Genomic DNA, 23,277 nt, shown 5'->3' on the forward strand with positions numbered 1-23,277 from the left:
ACTGTTTAAGACATTCATTAATGGCCTGGATGATGGGACAGAGTGCACCCTCAGCAAGTTTTCAGCTGAATCAAAATGGGGAAGAGTGGCTGATAACACCAGAGGGCTGTGCTGCCATTCAGAGGGACCTCAACAGGCTGCAGAAATGTGCTGACAGGAATCTCATGAAGGGCAACAAATGGAAATGTAAAGTCCTGAACGTGAAAAGGAATAACCCCATGTACCAGTACAGGCTGGGTGCCGACCAGCAGTATGCCTTTTCAGTAAAGGCAGCTAACGTCCTCCTGGGCTGTGTTCGGTGCGTGATCCTTCCCCTCTACTCAGCACTGGTGACACATCTGAGTGCTGGGTACAAAGTCCAGCAAAGGGCCAGGAAGATGATGAAGGGACTGGAGCACCTGTCATATGGGGGAGGCTGAGAGAGCTGGGACTGTTCAGCCTAGAGGAGGGAAGGCTCAGGGGGACTTTATAAGTGTGTATAAAAATCTGATGCAAGGGAGTAAAGAAGATGAAGCCAGACTTTTCTCAGGGAAAGGACAGTGAAAGGACAGGGAAATGGGCACAAATTAAAATACAGGAAATCATTTATACATAAGAAAAAAAAATTTCCCTGTGAGGGTTGTCAAACACTGTGACAGGTTGCCCAGTGGAGTCTCCATCCTTGAAGATATTCAAACCTGAACTGGACACAGCCCAGAGCAATCTGCTCTAGCTGACCCTGCTCTCTCCAGACGTCCCTGCCAACCTCAGCAATTCTGTGATTCTGTGATGTCCTTGTCTATTCATGAACTTATACTGCAAAAACGTATAACAACTCTTACTGGAGAGGAATCAGTGTTGTCCACTGATTTTTCTCTAAAGCCATTGCTGAAGCAAGTTACGCTCCGAGTCCCTTTTCTGACTCACGCAATAAACAAAAAAGCACAGAGCCTGCCCCGAGGCTCCTTGAGTGCTTGGGAAAGAGTCCTCCACATCTCTGTGTGAGGTGTACAGAGGGCCTTCACGGCACCCTGTGTACTCAGACATTCCCTCAAGCTTTCCTTTGAATGCCAAGGGGTCTCAGAGGGAGGTCACGGTTTCACTTAGTCCCCTGTCAGCTGCATGCATTCCTCTTCCTCCTCACCTCTTTGCCTGTGCCGTGAGAGCGTGCAGGTGTGTGGTACGCACTGGCCCAGCAAGAAGCTGGAGTAAGGCTATCCACTTCTACCTGCCCGCCCCAACGATGGACACCCAGAGTGAGGAGGAGTGCCTGGATAAGGAACTAAACATTCAGACCAGCCAACGGAAACATCTTTCTTCTGAACTACTGTGCACGGGGAGTGTGTCAGCTGTGTTTCCACTCACTGAATTCATGCAGACCACCTGTCCATGTGGTACACACCACACAGGACATGCTGGACGATGTGCAAAACGGCGTGCGGAATCAGACTGCACAAGCGATGTCCGACCCAGCAGGAGCCGGGCTCTCCGTGCACGTGCCGGCCAGCTGCACACCGCGCGCACAGGAGACATTTCTGAGTGGCTGCCAAACCTGGCTGCTGGGTGTCTGGAAGTCTGCAGGACGTGATGTGTACAAATGAGGCACTGAACTTTTTGGGGAAAAGTTTTAAAGGTTCTCCTGTCCGCATACCCAGGCTTGCATCCTTGTATCCTCACCTACTGTTCTGCCCAGAAGGAAAAACGAGTTATTCTAAAACCTTCTGAGATTCTGATCACTACAGCACATTAAATAAACGTGGCCTGTTGGAAGTGTCTGTCAACTTGGCCAAGCACTACTAATGAGGAATAACCATTAGGATAACAATACACTGAAATGTGATCTTTTTACTTTTAATATGGCAGCTGACAAACCCACCAAGGTGTAAGAGTATGTAAAGATCTCCAGTAAAATTCCTCTCTTTTACATTAATTCAATTTACAATAAAAGTTCCTTCTCCCCCTTGCTGTCAATTCCTGCCCGCTTTGTCTCACCTATATTTAACTGAAGCCTGAAGGGCTCTCTGTGGGTGGCAGAAGAGGCCATCAGTCTCCCCAAGGAGCAGCACTAATGACAGTCGATTCTGCAAAAGGGAACGGTGGGTGATGCATCCTGCAGTGCTGGGCTGGGAAACTGTTGTCATCTACTTGTCACCCAGATGCTGGGAAAGTGTTTCCTTTCTTTAAACACACTTTGAAATCATTTATTTGAAATGCTGAATGAAGTATGACATATATAAAATAATAATAAAATCTAATTCTAAGCTTCTCAATATTTTGATGAAAACCACGAAAGAACACTCAATTAAAACTCTGCACTATTGCTAATAAGTCGCATACCTTAAATCCATTCATTATACATAATTTTCCTGTTTTAAGATGTAAGCGTATTTATGAATTAAAGACCAATGTGTAAATAGCAGACCTGTTGCTACTTGTATTCCATAGCCAGAAACTTTATAAATCCTCCCCCCAAACAAAAAATGGTATTCCTAGATTATGCATCTCTATTATTCTTGCCATCATTATACTATTTTAATGAGAAAGGCTTTATCTGAGGCATTGGGCAATCAGGCCTCAATCTGACTAAACAGTTCCTTCAAATGGGTTTTGCAAGTGTCAGCTTTAAATCAGCTAAAGAATTCATGGGGACATGGGGTAACAAAACTAGGTCAGTAAATACGTATGACACACAACAGCTCTCTCATTTCATTTAAAATAACGTCAATTTGCCTTATATCTGAGTTCATATTTCAATTAGTAAAATTACAGCATTTCAGATTTTTAATGAAATGTAACTATTCTGTACTATATTACAGCAAACCACGTATTAGGAAAAATAATTTCTGCACTCCCAAAAGGTGGCAGAAAATATCTCCAAGGCTGGGTGATACTGTATCTGGAGTTGATTTTCAAAGTTTTCTCTGTTATAGATCTGGTAACAAAAACTGAATTACGGAGACTTTCAAAAAATGTTTCCAGAGAAAAGAAAAAGCCATGTCCAGCCCTCCTATTCAGGAGATTAAACTAGAAGTTCAGAAATGACTGAACATATGAGAAGAAAACCATAATTTTAGAGCCTGGCAGAACTCAGATTGTGTGTAACAACCGAAGACAAACCAGCCTGGGACATGGAGCACAAGCCTTCTGGTAGCCGCAGTCCTGACCACAGGATGGCACTACTGGGTATATTTTAGTAAACGCAGCACACAGTTGCTATAACATTTTAACTCTCTACTGGCACAAGGTCAAGCGAGCTGACACAAATCAAAAGCTGTGCATCCCCACCGCTCTCTCCAGACAAACGGCCTTGTCTATGTATTTGGTTGAATAAAGACGATATGCTTGGAGATTTGGAGGTGTGGACGTCCTATACAGGCGATCATGTCATAGGCAAACGATAATGAAGCCATGAGGTGGAAAGGGCAGAATGTCTTCATGTTGAATGTCCTTATTACAGTGATAAAATCTCCTCCAGAAGTATGTTTCTTCAAATGCCAAGTCTGACAAATACTACATTTTTCTCTCTTAAATAACTTCCTTTTTTTCCCTTTGTTACAACCGTTGCCAGCTCCCTCTATCCCCCCTAAAAATCTCCCCATGCCACAAGAGGACTACAGCTTGCTTTGGCACTGTGACCAACAAAAACCAAGTGTAAAGCGAATGCAAATATTAAGAAATTGGGTTATTTACATTTTTCATTAATTTTGAAGTAGTATGTGTTACCAGCTCTAAGGATATAGGGTATTATCCCCAATCTCATATTAACTGCTGTTTTCTTTAAAAAAGCTCGTGACGACAAGAGAATACGTGATTTAACAGTTCTTTATAACAATTTTTTCCCTCATGGCTATAGAAAACAAGTTGAGATTACATTCTCAACCTTTAAGGTTCAGTCATATCACAAAGGTCCATGAAAAAGAATGACCACATATTATACATCTAGAACTGCTTGAAAACAAAAACCCTCCATGGCCCATCTCCTGTTTTTCAGAGTTTGACCCATGGTCATTTTGTCTTCTGTAATTTTTTTTTTAATCATTTAGGGTTGGCAAGACTGTAAACAGCAACACAAGGTACAGAGTACTCATGAAACATGAATTGTGTATTTCCTTGAATATGAAAGATGTAATATTTTACATATATGCATATTATTCTATTAATTTAAATAATTTCTTATGTAATGTGGACTGAATTTGGCCCATAACATTTTCATCTATTAAAAATAATTAGAGAAATACTTAAGTTGAACTTAATGTTTGGCTAAACTGCCTGACACCTGAATTGCATTTTTTACCCCCATAATAGAAGAGACACACTGAAGAGTGATGGCATATGCTTCTCTCTTCTGAAGAGTTTGGGTCAATCCAGAGGGTTTCTGGGACAAAATTTCAGTATCAACCTCAGCTGTTGAGAGTAAGAGCATTGCTATGAAGTAGGACATTCCTGTGACACGCAGGACTTTGGTGAAAATGCATCTTATGCCTGAAGTCATAAGAACAGTTCAGACTCTAATCTTATTTAACCTCTTGCTGAGATTGGTAATGGAGGTGCTAATTACTGCCATAGGTTCAAGCTTTCATAGGTATTTAAAGACCTATTACATTGAAAACAACAGGATTTATTTGCCCCCAAATCTTTTGGGATCTGAGCTATAATCAGCTTTGATATAGGGAGAGATGGGTCCTGGTATCTGGAAGATCCAATTTTTTTGTATCAAACTCATTTGAGCAGACAATATCTCATTCAGACAAACTGTAGCGAATATTTGACTAAACTCTGGCTTTGTGTTCACACAATCTTTCCACATTTGCCCTCCTGCCATTACTCATATTCAAAGCAATATCTTCTGCAAGAGCCGCACCGTGCTCCAGTTCCCCGGCTGATTTGCTCAGTAACCAGAACACCAGTACCAGGAGGCAACTGCAGTGGCTGCCATTGCAGCAATGTGCAATATCATGCACTAAAACGTCACATCTCTTAAGGAAATAGGTATGAGGAATAGGCCAAGAACAGGAAAAAAGCTCCAGTTGACACAAATATAGCTCGACAAGCAGCAACAATGAGAAAGGAAACAAGACTGAAGAATGTGAAATGACAGACAAATGGGATTTAGGTGCAGTCCCACACATCTATTCCTCCTCCTCTGTGTGACAGAAGCTCTTTAACGATGTTGTCAGGGCCCCTAGATGGAGTAAGAGTCTCGATGTACGTGGCCACTTATCTGTCATCCTTTATTTTACACATGCAATCCTTAAAGATATCCTGCAAATCCAAGACAAAATAAGAGTTTCAAGGCAAAATATAGATGAATGAAATGTGGAAAATTAAACTTGGGGAAGAGCAGCACCTTTACAAGTGATGCAGTATGATACTAGTGTTGGCTTCATTTATCAGAAATTGAGTTCAACCTCCTCAAACTATATAGACCGAGATTCATTCCTTCCTTCGTGTCATAGTAATGTCAGTGAGTTCAACAGAGTTACTTTCAATTTACTTTCTGTCAGGAACGGGGACATCCATCTATCCATCCACACGGACCAAAGAAAAGGCTGAGCATACACAGAACTTCTCCCGGAATTAGCCCACACTTTGCACAGTAAAGGGCCAAAGACTGCTCACAAATACCCTGCTAGAAATCCATTGTGGCCAACAACAATATCACAGAGATAATTCGGTCTGAATTCAGCCTAGAAATTCAGCCTTAATTCAGCACAAGGGAAACTGCCTCTGTAAAGCCATTGTATATCACAAACATTAACGCCAGGAAGCTGAATGTTCATTGTGTAGAGTCCCAGAACTATATTAATAACAACACACACTGAGGACATTATATTGTGTGGTCTCTTCACACTTATAAAAGCAGGAAATTATTTTTATGGCCAACATCTTCTGCTCTCACAATTTGTCCTAGCATACCAGACACGTGCTGTATGACATTTTCCACAAAGACTTACAGAAAATAATCCTAGGTGCAGCTGGGGGGTAAAAATATGAGGGAACAGTTCAGCTAAAGCTTCTCTTTGAATATTCTGGCTGTTATGAAGTTGATCTATATTGTTAGAGGATACAGAGTGACTTTTGATGTAATTCTGAAAACAAACGGACATGGAAAAAAACACTCCTTGGGAATTACAGAAAGAGAGAATTATACTAAAAATCATGTCAGACCCCACCCTCTGACTATCCTTCTGTGGACTGTTTGCTATCTTCACCCTGAAGAAACCTGTAATTGCTGAGAACATGGACAGCCAGCATCCTTGCTGGCTCCACAGCAGTTTTATTTGTAAAAGTTACTGAAGACAGATACTGACAGGGAACAAGGAACGGCTGGAGACAGTTCGGACCATCTATGGGAGGCTGCAGCAGAGATCACTGTTTAGGCAGGAAGATGGTGCAGTCTGTGCCGTTACGGTGGAGGAAAGCCTACTCATTCTCCAGAGCTGAGTGACAGCATCAAACCCAGGAAAAGGCAAAAATCCCTCGGCAAAAATCCCTCAGCAAAAATCCCAACTCAGCAGACGCATTGGAGAAGGACATTTTGAATGCAATGCTACAGCACACAGATAGGGCAAAATGCTGCAGCTTATCTTCTTAGGAGAAGGACAAATTTTCTGCAAGGACACCAGAACAGTCCTTTACTCTCTACAGAAAGCAGATATGGACTGAGCTCATGTATGACTCCTCAAGACTTGAGTCCAGAATGGAGGCAGGGCTGGTTCAAGATGTGGGACTGAAGTTCCCTGGGAACAAAGGACCATGATCACCAAACTCACTGATACCTGCTCCAAGGAAGACTTCTTACTTTTTTTCCCCTTTTTCACATAAATACGTTGTCATATGGCAAAAAACTAAGAGAATGATCAACATGTGACAGGCATTAAGTCACACTGCTTAATCCACTCTGGCACATTATGGATGTGCTCGCGTGACATCAGGACAGGCCCAGCAAAATACCCGAACGGGACAGACCAGAACAGCCCAGGGAAAGGGAACAAATTTAAGAGAGGGTTTGCCTGAAGAAAGGTGCTTGGAGCCAAGAGGATAACAGGAAAAGAGAGAGCAGCTAAGGGAATGAAGATCACAGAGAAGTCAGAGATAAAGCAAATGCCACAGCTAATGACATGGAGCTGAAGAAGGGACAGGGAAATGATGAAGGAGACTTAGAAAGAAGAAAAAGCTCACACGTGAAGAAGCAGCAACCCTCAGAAGATACTCTGATCCTGTTGTCACCAAGGTATCAGTTTGTTTGCATGAGACTGTATGTCTGCGTATATTTTGCAATTTTTAGACTGTCTAGAAGAGTACTAAGCTAATAATAATTTATTTTATTTTGTTTGAAGTGTTCATTAGGAGGATCGATGTGAAATAAGATGCATAAACTTTCTGTTTTTGGATAACTAATCCAAAGCCTGCCAGACAAAGGTGACTGACGCCTGTTACCAGTAGCAGATGTTCAGAGACGTCAGTGGGGAACTGAACAGACTGTCCAACCTTAAACCTGCATCAGAAAAGCCATCAGAAATAGCACAGTGAATGGCAGTTTTAGCAGAGTTCAGGAAGTCAGTAAGGAGAGATTTTCAGCTATGATCCAATTACAAAAGCTGTCTGCATCGAGGCAGGGCTGAGCCACCTGTGTAGCAGAGGGCAGCATGTAGGTATACTTGGGACATGGCCTAGTCTGAGTGCCTGTCAACTTCTGACTCAAAGGAAGCCAGTTCAGTCATTTTCCTCTGTAAAGGGCTAAACAGAATTAGCTGACAAACTTCTGCAACTCAGTTTTTAATAGGAGCCCCTTGGAATCATGGCTATGTTTGAAAAATCAATCTCGAAGTAAATGAAAATGTGAGAGTTTAAGATATATATCCTTTTTTGGTTCACTCTTTTTGACATTAAAATGAATTCCAAATGTCCACTGATAGTTCTTGTATCAGTCTGGTACGAGACAGACTTGCAGTGGTAGCCTTTAAGAGCAAATACTCAGGGATACCTGAGATATCACAACCCCTTTAGGTAACAACAGTCCACTTCGTGCTAACATTGAAGAAAAGGCTCCATAGTAGTCCCTCAATGAACATGCCAAATACACAGGTTATATGTCAGCTCTCTAACAGCTGTTATGATCTGTCAAGTATATTAATAAACTTTTACAGTTAAAAGGAAAAGAAAAGAAAATCTGAACCCACTTTCAGGGTATTGTGCTGTGAGTGAACACTTACAGACTAAAATCCTTATGAAGGATTTGTCTGCAGGGAATATGCTAAATCAAGCCCTTTTGAACTTTTGATTAAATAATTGATGCATAATGCAGAAAGTATAATATATGCGTCCTTTCTCCATAGTTGCCTGGAAACCCATATGGATTGGTACTAGCAGTTCCAGGAGCATTTAGTCTCTAAGTCGCTGGTAAAGACAAAGGAACAAAAAAGTTTTTAAAATCATTAACTCATCTTTCTTTCCATTATTCAAGTACTGCAGGATACCCGAATTAGTAACTAACACAATGGTATCATGACTCTTGTAATATAGAGTGCTTTTTCTTTTTTTAAAGCTGTATCTCTTGGAGTCATGTGAATGACTATAAGTCTCAGCTTCTGTAAAATAGAAAACAAAGAACACAACTAATATTTTCAGCCTTTATATTTCAATAATACTACTAATACTAATACTAATACTAATACTACTAATACTAATACTAATACTAATACTACTAATAATAATAACAAGAAGAAGAAGAAGAAGAAGAAGAAGAAGAAGAAGAAGAAGATCATAGAGTACCCAAGATGGTCAACCGAGAAGAATAAAACTAAGAACTAAAAATGTGTGTTTTTTTCCCAAATTATAGGATTTTTAAGTAAATCTCATTAGTAGACCTGTCACTTAGGGTTTAGAAGAATATGAGAATGCCATGATCACAAATTCAAGTGGCAGATTGTTTTCCCAGGAAATAATGTTTCAAATTGCAGCCAAGCAGACCTTTTGCACTTCTCGAGTAGGCAACATTGCTTGTCATTCCGTTTGATTGCTCTGTGACCCAGCCTGAATCTATCTTGTGCTTTATTGCTTCCAAGATGGAATGAAAAACATGATAAAAACCAACAATGGGAACGGAGCACTAGCCATGGAAACCTACAGTGATGAAGGATTAAGTTATTTAATCTAAACAGTTCTGTAATCATGATAATTTGGTGGCTCTGTTTCCGATGGTTAATCTGAGCAAAAAAGGATGAGGGGCAAACATAAAATTGCACAGGCTATAGAGTCCTTGAGAAGTAAAAGGCAGGATATTGAGAATGAATGCCTTCTGCCACGGCAGGGATCTTCATGGGATTCTTGCACAACAAGGATACCACCATTGAGCATTTCTTGTGTACTCCATTTCACTTTAGAGAAAATTAATATTTGCTGAGTCAAAGAAAGAATGGCTTTATACTATGGTGGCAAGAGGTCTCATTTAAGTAAAGAGAAGCAGTTGTCAGTTCCTAAATCAATTAACATATAAAGATGAAGATGTGGTGGTTAAGCATCAACAGGACAGACTGGAACACTTCTGAATATCCTCTAGCTTTGTCTTTAGGGAACTTTTTTGGATATGTAAGATCAACGCATGTTTTGTCATGCAGAAGAGAAAGTTGAACCTGGATCTCTCATTGAGTTCCTCAGCCACTGGGTAACACAAAGGTCACAACATCATTTCCAGTGTGGAATCAAGACTTTCATATCCTTTCCTTTTACTACAAATATCAGATACCGTGACTTTTCATTTTGTGGTGAATGGCATGTTGAATGGGATGGAATAAAATGATATTTTAAGTGTCAGCCCAGTATAGAAAAAAACCCCACCCAAATCCAAACCCTAGTAATTTTATTTAGAATCATAGAATCATAGAATCATTAAAGTTGGAAAAGACCTCTAAGATCACCGAGTCCAACCGCCAACCCAACACCACCATGCCCACTAAACCATGTCCCTACGTGTCACATTTAGGTTTAATCACATAATTTTTAAAAAGTGCTTGCCATCCTGACAGGAGCCAGTAGCTCACACAGGCTGATCTCATCATTTGATACCCAAATTGTCAGCTTCTAGGACAAAATCAGTTTCAGCAGCTTGCTGTAGCGTTACAGGAGGTATAAGAGTACAGATGGAAAAAAGCTTTAAGAAAAGCATCTAAAAATAGTGTGTTTACAATAACTGTCACTCATTTTCAGTGGGAAATTATTATATTTCAGGAGGGTGAGAAATTATTCTAACTTAAAACAAATGTAAAAAGGCAGATCAGATCAGAAAGGCACCCAAGAGCATGTATGGAAATTAAGCTGACGTGCCTACATGCCTCAGCTGTGACTACTTAAGCCCAGAGGAGGTAGGGGGAAGAGCAGGGTGGAGGTGGAGGAGACTGCCCTGGACATTCACAAGGTCTCCATCACACTCATCGCAGCTGCGCTCCCTATGTGGAAAGAGCTGTACCACAACATGGAGAAGGCAAAACAATGCAAAAAAAAAAAAAAATCACTCAATATTGAAGGGAGAAATAAAGACACCGAAACCCTAAGGTGTTGGGATTAAACTGCCAGAGAAACAAACTCCCTTTTTTCTGCATTAATTAAGCCACATATTACTATCACCAGCACGGCTTTAGATTCAAGCTTTCCACTGCCAATGATTTATTCCGATCTAGGGAAATCAGCAAAATCTGCTTTTTGCAGCCAGAGTCATAGAATAATCCCACAACATATTCAGAAAGGTTCATCAAGGATAGCAATAGTTTTCCAGCTGTATAGTTGTGTGTTAATGCGTGATGTTTAATTGTATAATGGTTTTGATTACGGTATGTTGTTATGTTGTACTCCTGCTGCCACCATAGCCCACAGGGAATTTGCATGTGAACATGGTATTTCATCTCAGCTTGTTTTTCTGTATAAACAATTGGGTTTTAATAAATTCACCGAAAACCAAATATTAAAATAAACCAACTGCACAATGATCACTGTGGATAACTATAAATTGTGCTTTTTGGTGGTTCCTGAATACTGGTGAATGTTGAGAGGTATATGCAACTGCTGTTATTGGTCCTTCATGCCTTGTTTTAGGAAAGCCTATTACATTTCTGTGTCTGAATGCTATGGATAAACAGCTGTAAATCAACCTTGTCAAGATGGCATTTTCCTGGTGGTAAGGGGAGCTGAGCGGGAGTCTCTATGGTGAGAATGTATATCCGATGCTCCAAGACCCGCTCCGATGCACTGGGGGTGAAGCGAAGGACAAGACCCTAATCTTTGACTTTGTCAGAGCAACACTGGTTCATAGGGTTTTCAAGTTCTGCGACTGTTGCAGACCTCATGGTGCTCACCTGTAGTTTTCCATCTCCTTCCTCGATTTTTGCAGTGTGCACTATTTAGGACCATCTTTAAAACGCATTTAGAAAATCTAGATGATGAAGAAGTCAGCTATTCGCATTTTGTATATTTTGTACAGTACAGACCGGAATAAACATGTAGCATGTTTGATCAGGTTTCTGCACCTGCTTCCTATCTGCTTTTATTATCCCACATAATGAAATTTAACCTCAAATGATTAGGGTGCTGCTATTTCCGAGACTATATCCAACACCATGATCACTGGTAGAACAGCCACAGTCAGCTCGCACACTCCTGCTTTACATTCTGAGATCTGAAGATGGCCTAACCACCAGCAGTGTTTCCTCTGGGGTCCGTCTGTCCAAGACTCTTGGCATTAATTTGGAATTATTCATGCCCAAATCTTAAGATCTTCTCAAGAATTCTGTAGTATTTATTGGATTTTTTCTTTTTTTACAGAAAAGGTATCTACATCTTGTGTTAATATTTATGACTAAAAGAAGATGATTGCTATTAGAATCATAGAATAGAATCATAGAATTATTAAGGTTGGAAAAGACCTCTAAGATCATCGAGTCCAACCATCCCACTAAACCATGTCCCTAAGCACCTCATCTACATGTCTTTTAAATACTTCCAGGGATGGTGACTCAACCACTTCCCTGGGCAGCCTCTTCCAAGGCCTGACCACTCTTTCAGTAAGGAAATTTCTCCTAATGTCCAATCTAAACCTCCCTTGGCGCAACTTGAGGCCATTTCCTCTCGTCCTATCGCTGGTTACTTGGCAGAAGAGACCAACACCCACCTCGCTACAACCTCCTTTCAGGTAGTTGTAGAGCGCGATGAGGTCTCCCCTCAGCCTCCTCTTCTCCAGGCTAAACAGTCTCAGTTCCCTCAGCCGCTCCTCATAAGACTTGTGCTCCAGGCCCTTCACCAGCTTCGTTGCCCTCCTCTGGACACGCTCCAGCACCTCCATGTCCTTCTTGTAGTGAGGGGCCCAAAACTGAACACAGGATTCGAGGTGCGGCCTCACCAGTGCCGAGTACAGGGGCACGATCACCTCCCTGCTCCTGCTGGCCACACTATTTCTGATACAGGCCAGGATGCCGTTGGCCTTCTTGGCCACCTGGGCACACTGCCTATTGCAACAGGTCTATCGCTACAGGAGTTCTGCAAAGTAATAAGCAAATAGGCTGCATCATCTCTTTCTATACCCACCACATCCTCAAAGGTACCTACATTACCTACAGAGTTTCTCTTTTCATTACTTCCAATTTTAGAAATTGTCAGCAGAAATAGAGAAGGATAAATGAGTTTATACTCTGGTGCACTAACAAGGCTTCCCAGCTTTTAGGATTCCTGCATGTAGAACTTAGTGGGTCTCTTGCTTTTGGGATTTTTGTCACATATTGCATCCCACATTTGGCCACTTCGCAGATTCAGAGGTGTGCCAACAATAATTTGTAAATGTTATTGCTCTTTATTTGTAGCATTAATATAGGCAAAGGGGAATGCTTAAATTTGAAGGAATTTTCCTTTGAAAGATAACATTACAGCTTTTTCAAATTTATCTACTTATAATTTTCTGAGTTCTTAAGAAGAATTTCTTGCTTCTCTGAAGAATGAGGCTGGACTAGATTCAATTCTATCCTGTTTGACAAATAATTGCAATGACTGATACTGATTTTTCTCACTTTGCTGATATTATTTAAAGTACCTGCTGGTTTAAATGCTTTAGATGTGGGTTTCGAGGATTCCTTTAGAAGGTGGGCACACATAGACAGACTATAAGGAAGGGGAAAAAGCAAGCACTTTATTAACTATAATCATGCACTACACTAAGGGTATTTTGCAAAGCGATTGTCTAACCAACCTGAGGACCATGAGAAAGATGAACCATCTGTACATTCTTGTATCGTCTTGCGTCGCGAACTCAGCCCAGCAGTCGGTAGGTGCCAGCTTTACGTGATCGTCCCCACGGAGGCAACGGTGACCTCGCTGTACACCGGCCCACTGTTCTTCGGGAAATCCCGGTATTTATACATTTGCAGAGGAAACGGGTTTCGACGCACGTGGCCAGCGGGTGCCGAAACACGCCTCGATTGCCAACTCTCAACGTAGGGAGCCTATGGCGCAAGCGCTCGCTGATCAGGCGCGCTGCACAAGCCATAGCCACCCCGTCTATTGGTTCGTAGGCTTTGTTCACGCAGCATATTACCATAATCCAGCATTCACGTATTAACCATGCTCAAGCCAGTAGCAAAACGTAGCAAGGCAAGCAAAATTATAAATTGTGCTTTATGTTCCTCCATTATTGCACGTCCTCCATGTCCTCCCCTAACATTTTCTCAACTTTCCTTATCTCTCTGTTCAGCATTTCAAACAATAGACAGTAAACCATCTGTTTTCTGTGCTGACTGTGGTTTTCTTAGCTATCTATTTCTCACCCAGTGTCCATCCACGGACCAAAATTCCATCTTTAACTCCTTCGTACACAAATGCTCAGAGAGATTTTTATTAAAGAAATACTTTTCACATGCATAGTACTTTTCCTAAAGTTTTACAGAATTATCAGAAAGACATATATTTGCAATTTTGAAGACTGTTTGCTAGATATCTTCAAAATAGTCTTCCTCATGTGAAAATGAAATAATTCCATGGAGCAATTAATTTGATCGACAGTGTTAGTACTCAAAGTGCAACACACAGAGTGGTATTCTGGTACATGGTGGTAAACTGTGACATCATCTATAATCTTTGGCCAGATAGTTATCTAGTTTAAGGAGAAATGCTGCAAGAGAGAATGGTTCTTAAAATATGAAGACACCTTTGCCCATTGCACACTGCCTACTTCACTGGTAAAACCCAGCCGGCTGCTGAAGGTTTCAGCAAAACACCCTTTTGTACTGAGAGAAGAATTCACAAAGGGAGGCCAGGAGACAAACCTGTGTCTGTGCCTGCATTAAAGACAGTAGAAACAAACAGTGCACTGTTTGTGATAAATGTAGCTGCCTCTTAAATGATATCCCGTGACTGTCTATGCTAAGGGGCACCTTCGGGTAAAAAAGATGGTGTTAATAAAACCTCTGCTCTGCTTTCCTTGGAACAGCCACTTCTGGCACTCAAAGCAGCTCTCTGCTTCCATCCTCGTACACCTTCAGTAGCCAAGAGCAGCTCCCTGCAATTTATTAAATTAGCTCTTTAAAAGAACCCCTTAAATACACTCTTTCCAAGCAATTTTTTCCTAGTAAGTCTGGGCTGGTGTGCCAGGGCAGGGCAGGAGAGCACAGCTGAAAGAAGACAAGGATGGCTTGAGTGACAGGAGGTGCTATGCACTGGGAGTGGAGCAGAAGTGCCTTTGAGCTTTTTCTTTTTATATTCTCCCCTAAATGAAACAGTTCAGATGCAGCAGAAAGGTTTTTTCCCATGTCCTTTTTTTTTTTTCTCCTAAACTTACTATTGAGTGGTGCATAATGGCAATTTCTGTAGGAAAAAAAATAATAAAACGAGTAGCTGACATGAGCCAGAGGTCTGATATTAACCATTTTGGGGCAGTGCTCGGTTCAGTGGCTCTATATTTAGAAGCTCTGCCTTGGACAGCCATTGCTTGAAATCATATCAGGTGAATGAATGACTTCTTTTCCCACTAATAAGAGAAAGCCATCTGGGAGAGCAGCATCTAACAGAAACAATCAGAAGAAAACTGTACTTGAAAGTGAAAAGACACATGCAATTCAGCCCATTCCAGAGCAACAAGCAATATTCCTTAAGTTGCATAGAACCTAATTCTTAGGACAACATTTTTGTTTGTCTCCCCTGTTTTTTTTTTTCCAGAAGACATTGATACAATATAAATCGTGATGTAAGACCAGCAAATCACTTCTCCTGGGTTATCAACGGCAACCAGAAAGCAAGCACTGTCCATGAGCGACTTGGCACAAGCTGGCAAACTGAAGGGCATGTGTATTGGTTCTTTATGAAGAGAAGCAATAGAATCATAGAATCATAGAATCATTAAGGTTGGAAAAGACCTCCAAGATCATCGAGTCCAACCGTCAACCCAACACCACCATGCCCACTACACCATGTCCCTAAGTGCCTCATCTACACGTCTTTTAAATACTTCCAGGGATGGTGACTCAACCACTTCCCTGGGCAGGAATAGTTCCACAAAAGCAGATCGCAGTTGATAAGTAAGAGGAACAAATTTAAGATTAACAACCAATATTTTTAGCCAGCCAGCCGCTCCCAACAATGAGGCTATTGCACCTTTAGGTTCTTTCATTTGCTTTGTATACAGTTGTCCTGGTTTTGGCTGGGATAGTTAATTTTCTTCCTAGTAGCTGGTATAGTGCTGTGCTTTGGATTTAGTATAAATGGATTTAGGGAATAATGTTGATAACACACTGATGTTTTAGTTGTTGCTAAGTAGTGTTTACTACTAGTGTTTAGTCAAGGACTTTTCAGCTTCCCATGCTCTGCCAGGTGCACAAGAAGCTGGGAGGGAGCACAGCCAGGACAACTAACCCAACTGGTCAACGGGGTATTCCATACCATATGACATCATGCTCAGTATATAAACTAGGAGGCGTGGTCCAAGCAGTGATCGCTGCTTGGGGACTGGCTGGGCATTGGTCGGTGGGTGGTGAGCAACTGCATTGTGCATCACTCATTTTGTATATTCTATAATAATTATTATTATTATTATTTTCTCTTCCTTTTCTGTTCTATTAAACTGTCTTTATCTTAATCCATGAATTTTACTTTTTTTTCTCCCCGATTCTCTCCCCCATCCAGTGAGCGAGCGGCTGTGTGGTGTTTGGCTGCCTGCCGGGTTAAACTACAACAACAGTTATCAGAGCAATTAGTGTTACGACTTTGCTATCACTGTCAACTTAATTGGATACTTTTGTCACCTCAGACTATTGTATTCTGTTACCATGAAAATGAAGTGAAAATTTCATCCTCTTAAACATAAAATTTACAAAATTAAAATAAACAATTGAATGCAACATAATAGTGTCTTTCAATGCATTTCCTCCTGAATGGGAGAAGCCAGCTGCTGGGCAGGTACTAAACCCCTCCTGGGTTTTGTGTCTGGCAGCCTGCTTATAATGTGGTACCAATCCTTCAATTCATACTTCAGCCAAACACATATTAAAAACATGAGAAATGTGCTGCAGAAGTGATTGAACGACCAGCTCTGTAGCTAATAAACCAATAAATACTCTCCAAAGTCTTTTCCGTCACAACTTGGCCTCTCCAGTATGTTTGGACAGCATAGGCTAAACGTTTCTGCAACGCAGATAGATGTAGCCTGAAAACTAGGAACTCCTTCCCGGGCGGTTAATCTCTATCTGCAGTGAGCATTTCCTAACGTACTTACCACTACGTGTAGCACAAGCGTAGCCAGGCTGTCATTCTAGTTTAGATATGAAGACTAAAAAAACTTGTTTTCTTTGCATTAGTGCTCTCCCTACTGCTACTGCTGACAAGAGTTCCCCTGGTTAGTATTTTTTTTTTTTTACTTGGTGTGGAAAGGTCCAGTAAAATGCATAAATCAAAACCTGCCATTCTAAGTATTTTCGTACTATTTTGGATGGAGAAGAAAGGATACACTCCATCACAGATTTTGTATGTATTTCCCCTTTAAAGTTCACAGCATATGACTGTGCTAATAGAAGCTGCAGCTGTAAAGGAAGAAAGACTGAATCTCAGAAGAAATGTTAAAGAAGTCACTAATCAAGTGGGAAACTTCTCAAGAATGAAGCCTAGATGGAGGAAGACGGACATGCAGAGACCCCAAGCAGGTTCATCTGCTTAGAAGAGATGCCTCTAGCTGGCCTTCTGGAACAAAGCAGGCTGACTGACATTGCACTTTGCTGCACCCCAGGTAGATGAGGCTAGAATCACCATCTCTTACTATAAAAGCATTTAATTTGCAGGATCTTGCTGGAATCCCCAAAAGTTATTTTACAAGAAAATTGGAGAATGTAGTTAATGTACTTATTAAAGCTGTGGCCTGCATCACGAACCACCCTTCTATGACTGAATCACTAGCATGTTTGAGACAAGTTCCTTACATAAACAGGTAATACTTAAAATCTGCCCAGGCACTCTGATTAGTGTCCTTCACAATGCCGGATCAAACAGTCCCGTTTGTGACTGATGAGAAGGACAGACTGGGGAGTGCAGTGGAAAGCTAATAACAATGGCATGTGAAAGAAGTGCTGACATACTTACAGTTGCATTTCTTCTGAACAAATCTAAGCTTGCATGCTGTTCGGTAGGTGGACAAACGAATGCGATCCAGATCTTGAGCCCCTAGTGGAAGAGAATAACAGCGACATTTGTATAGAATATGACCTGCATGTATCTTTGCTAGCAGGGAAGCCAGAGAACAAAGAGGACACATGAGCTGACTGTTTAATAATTTTCAAGCCGCTCTCCTTTGCAGGGAGAGTAGAGAGGAGTGAGGAGAAAGAAGGGGAATGGCAGGAGCTACAGTGTTAAAAGACACTTAGAAAGGAAGGCAAGGAATAGTCAACCCACTGTGTCTGTCACTTTGAAGAACAATCTGGTCAAGCTGCAGGCTAAAAGACACACTGGCCAGGCTCCAACAGCAGGGAAAACCTCCATCTAATTCTAGTATTTAACAACAAAGCTCATAACAAATATCTTTGGCTGACATACCAGATCAGAACAAGGTATTGCCAGCAAACCAAATTAGAAACAATATCATGCCATAATGAAAAGACTGATAGCAGTCTGCAGATGGGGGCAAAAATAATGCAAAGGCTGTGAGGCCTTTCTCCATTTTGCGGAGGTATGTTCTCTGCAACGGAGACCTCAAAGGGTCAGCCCTCTGCTTCACACATAGCCTGGCCCTGGTTCCTCCAATTTAAAGATCTGGCAACATTTCCAAAGCAGCTGTCCAGGAGATGGGTATAAACTGCCTGGTAGCTACTTCGCATACACGCGCAGCAGGGAGGGACCAGGATGGGGGCAGAACCTGGCACAGTGTCTTTAGGCCTCCCGCTGCTGTGTACCACCCGTAACACTTCCCAAAAACCTCAAAAAGTAGATGAGGAGATTGTGATTTAAATCTTTCTCCTTCTTGGCTGGTATGTCTTACATAAAGAAGTGTTGCCTCATAGCTACAATATGGCCTATGAAATACAAGGCTGCGTATTAATTTTACCACACATCTCACGGAAACGCATTCAGTTAAATTTTTGCGTATTTCCTTTTTCACTGCGGTTGGCCCTGTAACAGGAGTAAAACCTGTTCTATTCAGTTGAGCAAGGTACCAAGTTACAAAAAACAGAGTTTCTTAAGGAACTGTCCGCATGAAACACATCCAAACAAGGTACAATCAGGCTGTAAGAGAAGTGGAGTGGAATATGGACCTATTCTGCTTTTACACATGCTTCCCGAACGCTTTCTTTAAGATTCATCTTGACATTGTTAGATTGGCCGCTCAGCTGCACTGTTGTACGTATGGCCATGTTGGCATTTTTCACCCACACTTTCTTAAACAAGCTGCCATCCTTTGGACCCAAATTTTTTAACACGTGCTCTGACCTGCAAGATGAAAATGAGAATGATACTCTTCCCTCTCCCCAGACTCTGCTCTCTTCCCGACCGGATTCTCCCACACCATCTTCCCAGGGCTCCCAGCTACTCCCTCTGCCAGTTGGCTGTCTTAACACCATCTGTTCCTGGGGGAAGCTACCCGTAACTACTTAACATCAGGTCTGGGAAGTTTTTAGAATTTTTTTCATCATGTGCTTTATTGTTAAATTACAGCGGTTCTTCTCTTCTCCATTAGTATCTCATTGACAGCTTTTGGAAAACTTCTTTACTGGTAAAGGGGAGGATAATGCTTGTAACACTAAGTCTTTCGTCTTTCCTTTTTTAATAGGACCAATAGGACCAGGAGTAAAATGAATTTAACTTCTTCCCTCTTAACTTTAGTGAAAGCTACTAATAAAGCCTTTCAGTGCTCCTTTATAAAACTTCACCCTTTTAACAAGATGTAAAGATTCAAAACAAAGTGAGACTCTGGCTCGCTGAGCTTCCTAGGTTGCAGTATTAATCCTAAACAAACAAATTTGTAGGCAATAATGTCGCTTTTTTCCTGTACTATTTACACACACAGTGGATGGTATTATTTTGATATTATTTTTGGGAGTAGGTGTTTTTGCTGATAAATCCCTAGAACGGACAATTTAATTTTATCATGATTCACATTTTGCCGCAGTCAGAAATCTATTTGTCAAACAACTTCTGCAGAAAAGTGACTTCACTTACATGGAGAGTCCTGAAAAAGAAGTGGAAAGATGTGCAGGACTGAGCACTGTGAATTTGTAACTTGCCTACAGGATTGCCAGTGGCCTCTCCTTCCTTTTGCCTGCTGGCAGTGTTTCACTCTCTTTCCTTTGAATATGCTCATCTCATGTAACACTGTTTGCAGTTTGCAAAAATAGTAAATGGATACATTGCAAGCTTTGGCTGCTGTTTTCTTGCTGGATAATATGTGCTGGCAGCACAACAGTGATGTACATTTTGAACTATCTTCATCAGTCTTGATATAGCCGAGCATGTCAGGTAAGACTAAGGGTAGCCGAGTGATTTGACATCCAATGGTGCATTTTGAGATATAAGACACAATTTAAGCTTTAACCACAAGATTCTGCAGAAGAAGATACCGATTATGATACTAATTCACAGGAGTTTGTAATTTGGAACTAGAAAGATGCCTCTTCTGAAGGAAAGGAAACAAAAAAGTCAAACTAAACTTCTTTAAATAGAGGGAAAACCACATAGTGGCCCAAATCTAAAGTGAGAGTCAAATCCATCTATTCCTTGTTCAGAATAAATTTCCTACTTAAAAAGGCAGAGAAAGTTGGATTTGATGTTTTGCTGTCTTGTGTAGTCTGGAACATGACCCACTTTCTAAAAGTATTGTGGTATTTTAATCACAGACTTGCAGATATGACTGCAAGAACCTAAAACACTGGCAAAAAGTCCTCTATATTATGAATTTTCTTTCTTTAATATCGGCAGGTTGTGGAGTTTAACTTTTTATCAGAAGCTTATGTTTAGTTATAATGTTAAGAAGCTTCGCATGGCCCACAGTACGTGTATGGAGCACATGTTTTTTGTTAAACATGGATTGTGTGGGCTTGCACACAGCTGAGGCCAGCTCAATGCAACGCCAGGTTGAGCTTCTGTTTCAGTGAAGCACACCCTTTACACACACAGGAATCCAAAGGACTCTCAAAATGCAAAATTCAGTGTTTTATGAATATGGACATTTCTTTGCCCAAGACATATTTAGTTTTTCACAAAGTCTTAATATTTTCCCCTCTTTTTACCTATTTGGAACCCAGTTCTCTGTGTGCATGTGTAGTAGGAAGAGGAAGGGAGGCAGGCAAATAGAAAAGGGAAGCACACTTGAGATAAACCAGACTCAAGCAAATATGTCAAAATACTAAACTGTGAAAGAAAAAATAGTAGACAATAACTATTTGTGTACAGTATGGGAAAATAGTCCCTCCTCCCCCTCCAACTACTGACTGTAAATTTTCCCAACACCTCCTTAACTCCTCCAAAACGAACCCAACAGTGAAACAGCCTTCAAAACTGTGGAAACAAACCATAAATTCTCACAGCAAAGTTTTAAGCAATTATCTTCCATTTCAGGAATATTTCAAACTAACTGAAGTTAATGGAAGTTGTGCTACTGGAGATGTTCTGTCATTTTTTACTATGTTGCAGGGGACAAATAAGAGGAAGCTTAGTAATTACAGACAGAACTTAGGTAAATCTAGTAACAGGGTGACGGGCTCAAACTTTATAAGTAATAGAATTTCCTTGAGAAATGGTGGATTGTTTGTAAGAGAAGTAAGAGATGACTGTCAAGAGAACTGCAGGAACACTGTTAGTATAGTACATCCCTGACACACTATTCTGCAGGGAACACAAAGCTTCACTAGAAACTATAAAAAACATGCTGAAGTGGGATATGTAGTATATGAGTCCCTGTATTGTGTCTGGCTGGGTGTCCTGGTTCCGGCTGGGACAGAGTTAACTTTCTTCCCAGTAGCTTGGGGGTGTGCTGTGTTTTGGGTTCGGTGTGAAAGGAGCGTTGATGGCCCATTGATGCTTTGGCTGTTGCTGGGTGATGCTTGCACCGGGAGGGGGGAGCACAGCCGGGGTGGTGGACCCAGCTGGCCAATGGGGTATTCTATACCATGGGACATCATGCTCAGTATAAAAACCAGGTGTGGGGGGGGACTCGCCCCCGTTGGTGACACGCGGTCCGTAAGCAGATGTATTGCGCATCGTCTGCTTTGTGTATTCTGTTATTGGTGTTGTTGTCATTGTTATTCTTACTGTTCTACTTCGTTTTATTTCAATTATTAAACTGTTTTTATCTCAACCCGGGAGCTTTCCTACTTGTGCCCTCCCGATTCTCTCCCCCATCCCACCGGAGTGGGGGGGTGAGCGAGCAGCTGCGTGGGGTTTATTTACTTGGCTGGGGTTAAACCACGACACTGGGATGGAGTTAACTTTCTTTATAGCAGCCTGCATGGTGCTGTGTTTTATATTTGTGGCTAAAAAAGTGTTGATAACACAACGTTTCAGCTATTGCTGAACCGTGCTTGCACAGCATCCAGGCCTTTTTGCCTCCTACTTTGTCCCTTCCCAGAGTCGGCTGGGGGTGAGCAAGAGGTTGGGAGGGGACACAGCCAGGACAGATGGCCCCACCTGGCCAAAAGGATAGTCCATACCATATAATGTCATGCTCAGCAATAAAACTGGGGTAGGGAAAGAAGAGGGTGGGGAGTTTTGTCTTCCAAGGTAGACATTGCTCAGAGACTGGCTGGGCATCGGTCTGCTTTTGGGAGATGGTGAGTGACCACCTTTGTATCACTTGCTGTTGTTGGGTTTTGTTGTCTTTTTCTCTTTTTCTGTCACACTTAATCAACTGTCTTTATCTCAAGCCACGAGTTTTCTTGGTTTTGCTCTCCTTATATTCTCTCCCGTCCCACTGGGGGCTGGTTGGGGATTAAGCAAGTGGTCGTGTGGGTGCTTAGCAGCTGGCTGGGGTCAACCCACTACAGATGTAGTCTTTTGGAGACCTTTATCCCTCTTCATTGCTACCTGTGTATTGCAGTATTTTTATCTCAAGAAGCTACTGATTAAAATAATACAATCACAAAAACTGATGCAGAAAATCCCTCTCTCCTGCTATTTGGTCAAATCAGCCCATTTTCCTGTAGTTTTGATCTCATGACATTAAACCATTTGTGAAATGGAGATATCAGTTACTTGAGGGTGGAAAGCTTGCATAAATTTTACTGACACTGCTTTGCAACTGGCTTGGTCTATCAGAGTGAAACATTTCTAGGAAGTACTTACGCATTTCTGCAAACAGCTGCCTTCTTTCTGCCATGGTATTTCCTCTTTTCCCACAATCTTCAATCATTCTGGAAGACAAAATCATGTGAAAATATTGAGTGTTATTCCCAGACTGAACATACGTACATAAGCATCCATAAGCGATCCCGGAGAACCTTTGAGGTTGACTGGTGCTCCATGTGTAGCCCATGCCTTTTGCCAGCCTCTCGGTGGCATGGTTTGCGGAGAAGCTGATCCCCAAATTGTCCTCCATTCCCTAGACTCTGCTTTCAAGCATTTGTTTCCCCCCCTCCTCTCTCTCCCAAAGAGAGTTTTTCTGCTTGATGTAACTAACTGACTTACATAACACAAGCTCTGAAATTCAGTTTAGGTTTTCTTAAATAAGGAATCTTCAGTTTAAATTATATAAGAGAGAAGAAATCATAAAAGATTCGGATATTATTTTATGGTTTAGAAAATGCCTTTCTAGCCAATGCTGGGTAGAGGAGACAAAAAAATAACACAACAGCG

At 41.5% G+C, this 23,277-nt stretch overlaps 1 protein-coding gene across 1 annotated transcript in view; it reads right to left on the reverse strand.

Moving 5' to 3' along the window:
- The window catches only part of DTNA (dystrobrevin alpha), a 100,844-nt gene extending 77,992 nt beyond the window's left edge, over positions 1 to 22,852 (reverse strand). Inside the window, exons 1-2 of the mRNA XM_075141907.1 lie at positions 22,768 to 22,852; positions 17,581 to 17,661 (exon numbers count right to left, since the gene is read on the reverse strand). Coding sequence (XP_074998008.1) covers positions 17,581 to 17,661; positions 22,768 to 22,852 — 166 coding nt within the window. The remainder of the gene's footprint in view (positions 1 to 17,580; positions 17,662 to 22,767) is intronic.
- Positions 22,853 to 23,277: the final 425 nt, after the last annotated feature.

This window comes from Calonectris borealis, chromosome 2 (assembly GCF_964195595.1).
Source record: "Calonectris borealis chromosome 2, bCalBor7.hap1.2, whole genome shotgun sequence".
Lineage (NCBI taxonomy): Eukaryota > Metazoa > Chordata > Aves > Procellariiformes > Procellariidae > Calonectris > Calonectris borealis.